Source organism: Neomonachus schauinslandi, chromosome 5 (genome assembly GCF_002201575.2).
Source record: "Neomonachus schauinslandi chromosome 5, ASM220157v2, whole genome shotgun sequence".
Lineage (NCBI taxonomy): Eukaryota > Metazoa > Chordata > Mammalia > Carnivora > Phocidae > Neomonachus > Neomonachus schauinslandi.
Window position 1 is genome coordinate 51,197,747 of NC_058407.1, and position 12,441 is coordinate 51,210,187.

Sequence of the window (12,441 nt, forward strand, 5' to 3'; positions counted from 1 at the left end):
TGTAGGTCATAGTGAGCTAGTTTGATTCATCATGGAAAAGGATTTTATTTATTAGAGAGCAGTGGAGGGGGGAGGTAGAAGCAGGGGGTGGGGGGGGAGCAGACTTCTGGCTGATCAAGGTGCCTGATTCGAGCCTCAATCCCAGGACCCTGGGATCATGACCTGAGCCAAAGGCAGACACTTAACTGACTGAACCACCCAGGTGCCCCTAAACTTCTCTCTTAAAATTATTTTTGCTGTGTCTCCTACATTTTGAACTGTTGTGCTTCCATTTGTCTCAAGGTATTTTCTCTTATTTCTTTGTTGACCCCTTGGTGGTTTAATAGCATGTTGCTCTTAGCCTGAACATGTGTTTCTTCCAGTTTTCATCTTGTTTAGCTCTTTTTCTAAGGTTTTTGTCTTGTTCTTTTCTTTGGAACATATTCTGTCTCATTTTGCCTCTGTTTACATATATTTGTTTCTATGTATTAAGTGGATCAGTTACATCTCCCAGGCTTGAAGAAGTGGCTTTAAGCCAAAGGTATCCTAGGGGACCCAGTTGGGCAAACTCCCCTGGTCACCCAAGCCATGTGTCCCAGGGATGTCCCGTGTGGGCTGTGTGCACCCTCCTGTCACGGCTGGGTTGCAGTTGGTGTGGACTCAGTGGTGTGCAAGGCAGTTCTCTGGTACAGCGGGCTGCAGTAGCTGTGGGCAGGGCAGCCTCCTTGTGCTGTGGCTGCAAAGTCCAGCTAACTGTTGCAGGCACTCTCGTGTGCGGAGCTGGACCCCCCAGGGCAGGGGCACTAGCGCCACACAAGGCCTCCCACTGGGTGTGGCACAGCAAGAGGTCACTTGGGAAGGTTCTGGTGCTGGACGAGGCTGCCTGCCAGGTGTGGCAGGGCTAGCATGTTTCTTAAATGAGCGATCTTGTCTACTTGTCCCCATAAGGCCCGTTTAATTCTGGGCTGTTTTTAGTAAGATTTTGCCATTCTTGTAGATATTTATGACTTCAGGAACCATAGTTTTTAGACATAAAGTATGCAAGTGTGCCAGAACGTCGTGCACTTGACTTTTTAGAGTTTCAGGTTCTAAGACTTTGGATTTCTCAGAGCCAATCTGAATACCTAAAAGGTGCCACTGGGTTGGGGGTTGGTGTTTTACAGTGTACGTTGTTGCATAGAAATTTTCTTGGAAGTTGGTGGGTGACCAACCGTCCATCTAACCCATCCCATGACCAATTTATCCTATCACAGGAATCGTCTTGGGGATGACAAACACTGTAAAATACTCGTGTCCACCAATTTTTGTGGCTTTTTGGCTTCCAAGATCCTCATTAGCAATAGCTTTTATCTACACAAAAGATGACAAATATGTACCTTAACATACCAGCAGTAAGCAAGAGAGGTTTACTGGGAACTAGCTAAGAGAGGCCGTGTGCACCACCAGCAATTCCCAGCATGGACTAAACCAGCAAATTCCAGCAAATAGGGACTGTGGACTGGAAAGAGGTCCCAAGTAACTGGGGAACTGCAGATTGAACCAAGGGCTGGGGAACTGGGTTCTGAATGGAACATTCTGCCACCTGAAGGTGACCAGCTAAGCCCTGGACTGGAAAGCCAATTAGACTAGGATCACAACCTAGAACCCACAGCCCTCAGAAATGGTGAAAGGACCGTGAACTCAAAAATGGGTTTACAAAGAGGCGCCTAGGTGGCTTGGTTGAACATCTGATTCTTGATCTCAGCTCAGGTCTTGATCTTAGGGTCATGAGTTCAAGTCTTGAATTTAAAAAAAAAAAAGGGGGGGTTGCAATTATCATGCCAGTGGTTCTCATTGTCCCAGAATGCTGTCAGAAGTTTGATTCAGCTCCTGGCACTGCCACCCGATCTGTTAAAAATTTACCCAGTGATTCATGAATCAGGCAGCAACTCATCTACAATAGAAGGTAGCCTCTGAAGAGCTATAGAAAAGGAAAAGTTTTTTAAGGTGGAAAGGGGGTGGATAATGGAAATTATTAGCAAAGAATGCATTGTTTCAGGTAAGGTCACCCTCCCGAGGGGAACGGAAAGGCCTATGGGGCAGATTACGTCACTAGCACTAACCAGGTAATTTCAAGTTGACTGGTGAAAGTTACATTCCTGGAGGATTGAAACTGCAACTAGGTTAGGTTAGGGATTAAGTCTTGGTTGTTGATGTGGGGTTTAGCACAAGTGACTCCTTTTTGGGCCTGCTGTCTCCTTTTTAACACCACAAACCAGACTTTGATTAGTTAAGGCTGTAGACCATTTTAAGAGCACATTCTAACCTGATCTCCCTATCTCTCTCTACCCCATCTCTAGACTCTGCTACTAGGGTGACTTTTCTAAAGCACAGCCTTGATTGTGTTCCTTCCCTGATTAAAAACCTCCCATTGCTTCCCACCACCTGCTATTCTTTACAGAACAAAGGGGCAGCCTCCTGTCAGCACCTTTTTCTCTCTGGTTACCACCCCATCTCTCCATTCCTTGTCTAAAAGCTGGATTTCGGGAAACCTTACTACCAAGTGTTCTGCTTCCTTCCAGTGCTCATATTGTCCTTTTGATCCACAACTTTTATTACTTTAGCCTTCTTCCTTTCACCATTGTGTGCCTGTCTTAAACTCTCCCATTTCAAATGCTCTTGCTTCTTTCCTTTCACTCCACTAATGTGCAGTGAGTAAATGAGTTCATATATGTATGGTATCTTCATTCCGACTAAGAACAAATTTGAACCTGTTATAGTCCTTATTAGCACACCAGCTGTGTTTAATATTTTTGTCCTTGTATATAATTGGCTATAAATTTCTTCATCTGATGGAATTTTAAGATTTTATTTGTTTTGGGTGGGGGGGAATGGGCAGAGAGGAGAGCAACCCAAGTGGACTCCACGCTGAACATGGAACCCAGCACAGGGCTCGATCCCATGACCCCAAGATCAGACCTGAGCTGGACATTCAACCAAGTACACCACCCAGGTGCCCCTAGAAGAATTCTTAGATAGAGTTTACAGTTTCCATTCCCAACCTGTTTCACAGAAGTATTAATGCTTAAAGCATTTGACTATATCATCTGTAAGTACAAAACATGCTATTTAGAAACCTTCATCTGCATCAGGTTTTGCCATTCTCTTTAGCTACTGAATGAATAGTCCCAACTAGTTTTGACTCCCACATCCCCTTTAGCAGAATATAACTTTGTGATCCTTATCACAATCTATATGCCTCACAGAAACCACTTTTGCTCTTCCTTCCAGAAAGGTGCCGGCAATCTGACTTGGCGATCAGATGTCTTGGTGGAGTATCAAGGAGAAGGCCGTAATGTCACCGACCCAACCTGTCCTTCACTGAGTCCTGGAGTATCTGTGAGTAATAGCTTGAGCTGGCTTAGACAGTTTTCTTACCAATAGCACAGCAAGGCATAGATTTAGGTGTGTCAAGTATTAAAACCCTTAATCTGAGTCTTGGTCCTCTTTCACTGGACTTTGTCACTTGACGTAGAGACTAGTAGACAAACAAGACAAATTTAGTAATCCTGAAAATGATGTTTCTGACCTATTGTCAGAATGTGCACCTTGAATTCTTGTTTTTGTAACAAGCACATGTATCTACCCATATTCTTAGTCATTTCCCTTCTTGTTTTCCTACCCTTCCCAATAGCAGTATACCATTGTTTATGAGGGAGGTTATCAGTGGCCTTCAGTAGAGATGCGGGGTTGCCACAGTTATATGTAACTGCCATCATAAGTGTCTTGCTTGGTGGCAGCCAAGCTGGTCATGAAGGTGGTAAGAGCAGTGTTGGTCTCACTTTGGACATGGGAAATAGGAAAGTCAACTCCAGAGAGAAGCCTGATACCAAAGTGTAAGGAACAGTGAAGAACCAACCAAAAGCTGGTAAGGAAGACATGAAGAAATAACTTACCTGCAGCTGATTCCACAAAGCTCACTTGGGCCTTTTTCTCCAACCCATTAAGACGACAGTTCCTAACATACCTTAGACATGACTCCTAGGAGATTGATTTCGTCTCCTTACCATCCATCCCATCCATTTTCCATTTGCTCGCTACAGCAGATTCTTGTCATGAGATTAGCAGACAGTGGTGGCAAGAGTCTACAGACAAACATGTTCCTTAATCAAGTTAGCTACAAGGAACAAAGCCCCACATCTATCTTTGATTTACTTCTCTGTGGAAAGTTTCCTAATTTCTGTCCAGTGGTAGGTCTGACTTGAGCCAACTTGGCTGCCCCTGTAGGCAAGTGGTGTTTGTTACTACAGAACGGTCCTGATTTACCTTTCTCAATATCCCTACAGCAATGTTTCCCAGACTGTGTCTGTGAAGATGCTTACAATAACACCTATGCCTGTGTGAGGACCCTGTCGGCGCAGTGGAATTTACAGTATTGTGAGTTTGATGACCAGGAGGTAAGAAGGCCCTCTGCCTCCCCCACCCCTTTGTGTCTTAGTGCCAGTGCTCTGTTGGCTGGACGTGGTAGCAGAAGAGCAATTCCAAGGGTGTTCCCTAAGGAAGATAGGTTTCTCATCTATACTTCCACTTAGGCCTCCTTCAGTTAAGAAAATAGAGGGGCGCCTGGGAGGCTCAGTCAGTTAAGCATCTGACTCTTGGTTTGGGCCCAGGTCGTGACCTCAGGGTCCCGAGACTGGGCCCTGCACTAGGCAGAGTCTGCTTGGGACTTTCTCTCTCCCTCCCCCGCTGCCCTCCCCCAACTCACATGCACTTCCTCTCTCTCTCAAATCTTAAAAAAAAAAAAAAAAAAAGCCACAAAGCCATACCACACTTCTCTAACTGTGCCCTTTCCAAAAGGGATTTTCTCCACTCCCAGCACCACCCAAACACACTTTAAATGCACCGTCCACTTGCTCAGATTGCTACATGCCTGGTCTCTCGGCTTCCCTGATAGTTTGGGGTCAGAGTAAGACACCTCAACTTCTGTGGAGGTAAAAGGAGTCTCAGAACATTTGCTATTTACTGACAACCAGCTTGTTCAGAAACTTCTGTCCCCACAACAGCGCATTCTAGAGCTGCTCAAGTAGATCAGCAGTGGGGCATCAAAAGCAAGACCAGGAGGCTCCATCCTTGTAAGGTGGCTTTTAGCCACCAGAGATCATTACGGATTGTCTGAGGATCTCATGCCCTGCAGTCCCTTGTGGTTTCATACTGTTTATCAGCATGTGCTCATCTGGCATACACATCTGCTATATGGAGCCGATGCTCATTGTGTTTCTCAGAAATGGACTTACTCACTTGTTTGCAGCTCATAAGCACTGTGGACAGCAGCAGCAGAACATCGTTCAGAATCAGTTCTTGTTCCTCCTTTCCCCCATAATGTTTACGTGTCATCTTCCTAGCCTGTCACTTGGAGAATAAAGTACGGGGGCGGCGGGGGAGATAGTGATATTAGATCTATCCAGTGTCAGAAATAATGGGATTGTGTCCTTTCCCAATTGGCGGTGGACATCCAAAACTGCTTTTTAAAACAGGAAACTAGCATCTGTACAACACAGGTTAGCATCTGTACAACACAGGTTAGAATACTTTCATATCTATTCTTATTTGAATCTTAACAATTCTAACGCAAAAACCTTCAAATGTCAGCTCTCACTTTTGTTAACAATATTAGCAGTCTACTTTCTGAGCCTATTTGAGGGTCCTGCATTCTGTTCTCTGCTTTTATTATAAAAGGTAGTAAATTTGTCCTCCTATCTCTGCCGAAAGGCACGGGGGGTGCTGGAGGCCCCTTCCCAGCACGTGGGCCATGGACCTGAAGCCCTTTAACCCTGAGAACAGATGCTCCGTGGTCTCGTGTTTACCTTGGGCTCTCTGAGGATGCTGAGACCAGATGATGTTCTCCCAGGCATTGCGCTTATCCACCTCTTCCCTTCCCATTTAGAAATCATTCACACGAGGAGTACTTCAAATATAATGCTTGTTCTTTTCTTTCCCCCATGTTCACATTCTCGCAGGTATTTGTAGAAGTCTATAACCTGACTGCAGATCCAGACCAAATCACAAACATTGCTAAAAGTATAGACCCAGAGCTTTTAGGAAAAATGAACTACCGGCTAATGATGTTACAGTCCTGTTCTGGACCAACCTGTCGCACTCCAGGGGTGTTTGACCCTGGGTAAGTTTCCCTTGTCTTCGATGGCTCTCCCAAGTTGTCTGTAGCAATCATGCCATCCTTGAAGGCAGAGGCAGCCTGAGGGGCCCTTTTGGCTTTGAGCTAAGCTGTGTTTCTCAGTGTTCTGCTTTATGGTAGGAATCCTGTGTCTGTTGTGCTGACAAAATAAGTTCTTTGAAACTTTTTGCTCTCTGGTTCCAGTTGGTGCTTTACATGGAGGCCTAGCCCTGACCCCTGCCGTGTGTGGCTCTTGTCGGTTGCACAGGTGACAGGTGGGGCTTTTTTAGAGTAAGCCGACCAAGTGCTGCCCTGTTCCCTAGCGCTTCTGAGACGATATGCCTTCGTTCGTTTCCCAGAAACCCCAATTAGAGGAACTGGAATGCTTGCCAGTAAATTTAACATGCTAAACACACAAAATGAATTAGAAGGCATTGACTCTGAAATGTTGAACTACATAAAACCACTGTAGTATATGAAGGCAGAGAAGATTTTCATCACCTACTAAGCCAGCTCTGTTCCTCCCACTCATTCCTCTGAAATAGTAACTTTTCACCAGTGACACTGGGTCTCAGCATACCATGAATTTGAGCTGCCTATGGTAAGACACCTGTCATTTTATGCTTGAAGATTATGAGATCTAAAGTTGAATTTTCACCAGGAAAGGATTATTTTAGTTCTTATTTTGATAGTAGGGAAGATTGATATCCTATGCTTGATGGAAAGTACTAACTTAAGTAGTAACTTAGTTATTTAGCTGTCTTTGTCTAAAATGTCTTCAGTACACATTAGAGAGTAATCTATGGGAATGAGCAGAGAAACTGGATTATAGACGGTTTATTAAAGAAATGTAGGGGCAGCTAGGTGGCTTAGTCGGTTAAGCGTCCAACTCTTGGTTTCGGCTCAGGTCATAATCGCAGGGTCGTGGGATCGAGCCCTGCGCTGGGCTCTGAACTCAGCTCACAGAGTCTGCTTAAGATTCTTTCCTCCTCTGCTCCTCCCCCTGCTCTCGCTCTCTCAAATAAAATTTTAAAAGGAAAAAAAAAACATTTTTGCTTCTAAATGCCATATATAGAGCCAGCAAGATGTGGAGGCCAGCAAACTAAAACTAGGTGACAATAATATAAAAAGACATTTATCATAATTTTATATCACTTAAGCCTTTTTTTTTTATATGGATAACCCTGTTAATCGGTCAGAATGCATCGGTCAAGCGTTCTCACTGACCAGTTTGGAGCTTTCCTCCAGGTTAGTGAAATGCAGCCTCACTTACACCAGTTCCTTGAAGTAGGAAATTCATTCTCTAAAGTAAAAGGCACAAGACTTCTAGTTGACACATGATGATTTTGCAGTTTCCAACAGCTACTTTGCTCAGAGTGTTTTATCAAGTAAAATTAGATGTCTGTAGCAGTCTCTGGATGACTCTTGGGACTTAAAACCATCCTCAGATGGAGCCTGAGCATCAGGCCTGAAGTGTTAGGACTTAACCAGAGAACTTCCAAGCAGTCGCTAGAGCCCTGAAGGCAATTTGCCCAAGGGTCACAGTTAGAACTGATACAGCAAGACCTCGTGACTCCCAGGCAAGCTGTGTTTGTTGTAACTATAATTTGTCTTTCTCATGTTCTAAGAAGCTTATAACTGAGACTGTAGATGCTGGGTTTACTAATATTTAAACCACCTGATTTCTTATTAAATTCCTTAGCAGTAGCTTATTCTTTCCCACCAAACACTTAGACCTATAGAATCCTCTGAAAATGGGGGTCAGTAGACTAGATCCTACAGGCTCCCCCCATCCAGCCACCACCCTTTGAAAATAGCCACAAATATTCATTTACATACAGTAACAAAGTTGAGTCATTGGGACAGAGAGTATATGGTCCCCCCTTGTTCTAAAATAATGCTAAATAGTTTATCCCAAGAGATTGCAGGATAAAAGTAAAATACAATGTTCTGTCTAGCCTACACATGTAAAATGTCTTTCCAGCCAATCTACCTTCTTTAATTTTACCACCGAACAAAAAGAGTAAAAGCTGAATGGTAACTTGACACTTGGCCAACTTACAGTGTGTGCCAGATATTTCACGTGAATTACACTGCCTTACTATTTTATTGGTAGCCAGAGAGGTTAATGACTCACCTGAGTTCGTAATGAGCCAGATGGAAACTTGTGTCCGAGGTGCACACCTGTGCTCTTACCTGTCATTCTGTCTGAACTGTGAAGTAAAGGGCTCTGGTAGGGCTCCAGCAAAGGCTGTATTCTTGCCATTAGGCTGCTTTAACCAAACTTCAGGATGCCTCCAAACCCCTCTCAAAAAAAAAAAAGGGCAGCTCACATCTTGCCTCCTCCTAATGCTTCTCAAGATTAATCTTACTTGGTTTTTCCTCCTCTTGGCTTTTTACTACATTGTTTTGTGCTTGCTTCCTTGTGCTGGAAATGCTCTTCATTATTCAGTACTTCTGTACTACAGACTTTGCCACTCGATTCCTTTCTGGTGATTTAAGTTCCTTCTCTCTTCCTTCCTGCTATCCTTTCCACTGAACATGCTGAAGGAAATGCTCAGCGGCTAACTCGAGTTAATGTGACCCGTTTCCTTCCCCAGATACAGGTTTGACCCTCGGCTCATGTTCAACAGTCATGGCAGGGTCAGGACGCGAAGGTTTTCAAAGCATCCTCTGTAGCGACGTCTGCAGCTGGGTCCCCGCACGCCTCTGCCTGATGGAGTGATTGTAGTAGGTATCTGTAGCTAGTCCTCAAGACCACGCCTGGAAGAGTTTCTGGACTGCCTCTCAGTCCTGTTTGAAAGAGCAACCCAATCGGCGGACTTCCTTGTGCAAAGTGTTAAACTGTGAATTCTGCCCTTATGTCAGGAATGGCTGGCCCTGGTCCCTTCACTCAGCTAATCACGAATGCTCCTGAGGTCTTCGTTCTCACCATACCCTTTCCTGGGGTTACAGTTCTTGATTATTCCCCATGTGGTCAGAGTCTGAATTTGTAAATCCATTCAGATAAATGGCAATACTTGGGGGGGGTGGGGGAGTATTTTACAGCTTGACCACTTCACTATCAAAAATACCAACATCACATGGCTTGAATAACCATCAGAGCAAGAACAAGTACCACCATTTTCAGATTAGTCACAATGTGGTAAGGTCACAAATGCAAAACCCATCTGTCAACCAAGCACTGTTTTTTGTTGTTTCGTTTCTTCTGCATTCTGGGCTGGTGCTACACTGATATAGAACAGTCAGTTTTTGGTAAAGGCTAATTCCAGGTGGTTCTAAAAGGTGATAGCCATCTCCTTTCTGGTGGCTGCTAACCATATGCTAACCACAAGTGGGAATGTCTCTTCTTTTGATAATTACCCCTCTGAGATCTGAAAAACAAAGTGGCTTAGGTATCTCAGCAGAGAAAGAACTTCCAAGGGTTAGTGAAGGTTGCATTTTCTGAGGGCCTGCTGTAGACAGGGCTCTTGGGTTGACAGGCTGAAGGGCTATAGTCGAGATAGAGTAAGTGCCTGTGTAGCAGGGAGCCTGGGTTCAGTTTTGACTCTGCATTTTGTTGACATTCTGTCCATCTGGTATAGTTGATGCGAAGTTCCAACTGCTTTACCCTAATTCCTTCCCTTTTAGAGAAGTTCTTCCTGAGTGTTTGGAGTCTTGGGTAATTTGGGCCTCACTCACTATTCCCTGGTCAAAGTCAGACCTTGTTGGGATTTCCTCACTGTTTAGAACACCTACATTTGTAGGTTTCTGGGCTCAAAGACCAGTCCTGTTTCTATTGTTTTCTTCACAGGAAAGCTAATCTGTGGTGGGATGGCAGAGGGAGGAGGAAGAGCTGTGGTTTATAACCTGTTCAACTCAGGCAATAGTGATTTTAGCTTTATTTAAGGTCTTAGGTTGAGCTTTAAGCACTTTGTAAGACATGGCTGTAAGCAACTTCTCTATCCGAACTCCAGATCTGGAGCCATGTTGGGTTAATAGCCATTGGGTTTGTTCCTTTACCTCATGCGATCCCAGTAACTGTGGTGGTATTTAGAGGTGAAATCGGCAAGTGAAATGAACACCTCTGCTGTGAATGTTTTAGGGAAAGAAATTCTAAATATTTTGTAATTAAAAGCAAACTACAATGTTAAATATGGGTATCAGCTTTATTCTACACTTTGATTCTTAACATTAATCAGTCAACTTCTACCTTACTGAAAGTTGACCATAGTTATTCCCGAATAAAAAGAAACCAACTCTTACCAGGTCTTATATTGTGATGTCCTATTATTCAGTTTTATGATGCTGGTTCCTGAGAGCCGGCAAAGTCATAAGAGTGACACAAGTCAGCTACCCATAGTAACCCTGCCACACTGCTCTTAACATTCCGCGGACTGCTGTTTGGGTGGTGGGGATGGGATGCCCACTCTGTGTACCTCTCCTGTATCTGGTACATTTCCTACTAACTTGGGAATGGCCTATAATTCAACTTTCTCTTAGGCTGGCTTCATTCTGGATCTGTGCTAAAATCATCTTTCATAAAGAGGACTCAGTTCATAGCCTAGCAAACTTCAACACACTGAACTTTTCAGAATGTATATGTACAAGGAACACGTTGCAAGCCAAGTCTCTTAATTGTATGAATTTGGATTTTGATTTTCTCTTTTACAAGGCCAGGTCTGGACTGGTTGGTGCCCTTCAGAGGAGAAAACTAACCATTAGAAAAGTGACCCAAGGCCACAGGAATGAACAGAGATTTTTGCCTTACAAGATTTCCTATTAAAATCTCCCCCTCAAATACCCAGTGGGGAACCCCTTTTGAGCATCTTTGAATTTGTCCAACGGTACTGTTGCAAAATACATTTTAATTGACAATATTAAGGATTTTGTACAAAATAGTGACAGTAGCCATGGAAGTTACATCTTAATCTGTGAGAAACGTTCTTAAATTTATTTTTGGTGTCTAAGGATTAGTGCTTTAACAAAATAAGATGGATTGTTCCACAGTCCTTATTAAGAGAAAGCAAAGGCTATTTCAGCTGATCCGCCAATGAATTAGATGGGAATATTTGGGTTTTTTACTTTGACCACCACTTAGGTCCCATGACCTCTGTCAATTCCTGTGTTTGTGTCATCTGTTCCTAGAAGTTACTCTGCCCTGGCTTTGTGTCATCTCAGTCACCTGACTTAGAAAGTGCCCTTCAAAAGACCCTGTTCACTGCTGCACTTTTCAAAAAATTAAAATTTATTTCTGTTCCAGTGGGAATGTGTCCTTTGTTTTAGTCCACAAGTAGTAATTTTGACAAGATTTTTTTTTTTTTCCTCCCTTGATGCCGGTTAATCTTTTCATCACTCACCTAGGACTCGAGACGGGCCTTTCCTCCTTGGGTGCTGTAGTCTCTACCTAGAAAGCTCTCCTGTACATGCTCTCTGACTGACCGATAGCTTTGAATGAGCTCCATGGAGAAAAATGATAAATCTTTATGCATTTACAGCTTTGCAGGAAAAGTGTCTTATCCTGGCAGACTCTAAATTAGATAAAACTAAGCTTAACTTCCAAGGTGCTTTCCCTTGATGTCCACTCATGTGATGCACTGCCCTAAACAAAGAAGGACTTTAGACAGGGGTTGACAGACCTGTTCTTCAAGGGATGTCTCTGTCACAACTACTTACCTCTCCTACTTAGTGGTTATGTTTGGTAAATTTTATTTACCAAAACAGGCCAGAATTTGCCAATCCCTGACCTAGATGGTTGCCTTGTATCTTACAAATTATGAAAACCAGGTAGAAAAACAAGATGTCAGAGGACACCCGTAAAGTTGCCAGATCACTATCAAAAAAAATAATTTGAGGGGCAACTGGCTGGCTCAGTGGTAGAGCATGCAACTCTTGATCTTGGGGTTGTGAGTTCGAGCTCCACATTGGGTAGAGAAATTACTTAAAATCTTTAAAAAAAAAAAAAGTCCAAACAGCAGTATATTTTTATATACTTTCCTAATGCTTAAATTCCAAAAATGTAACTTGAGTGTATCACAAGGTGAATCCAATGAAAAAGAACATTTCTTTGTATAGACAAAGTAAGGCTAAGTACAGACTCTACCAGATCGCTTTTTTAAGATTTTTTTCTTTTTTTTTTTAGATTTTATTTATTTATTTGAGACAGAGAGAATGAGATACAGAGAGCATGAGAGGGAGGAGGGTCAGAGGGAGAAGCAGACTCCCTGCCGAGCAGGGAGCCCGATGCGGGACTCGATCCAGGGACTCCAGGATCATGACCTGAGCCGAAGGCAGTCGCTTAACCAACTGAGCCACCCAGGCGCCCAAGATTT

General features: G+C 43.5%; 1 protein-coding gene across 1 annotated transcript in view; it reads left to right on the forward strand.

Moving 5' to 3' along the window:
* Positions 1-11,369, forward strand: part of GNS (glucosamine (N-acetyl)-6-sulfatase) — a 54,818-nt gene extending 43,449 nt beyond the window's left edge. The window contains exons 11-14 of the mRNA XM_021678629.2: positions 3,250-3,357; positions 4,305-4,415; positions 5,976-6,136; positions 8,731-11,369. Coding sequence (XP_021534304.1) covers positions 3,250-3,357; positions 4,305-4,415; positions 5,976-6,136; positions 8,731-8,809 — 459 coding nt within the window. The 3' untranslated portion in view covers positions 8,810-11,369. The remainder of the gene's footprint in view (positions 1-3,249; positions 3,358-4,304; positions 4,416-5,975; positions 6,137-8,730) is intronic.
* The last annotated feature ends 1,072 nt before the right edge of the window (positions 11,370-12,441 follow it).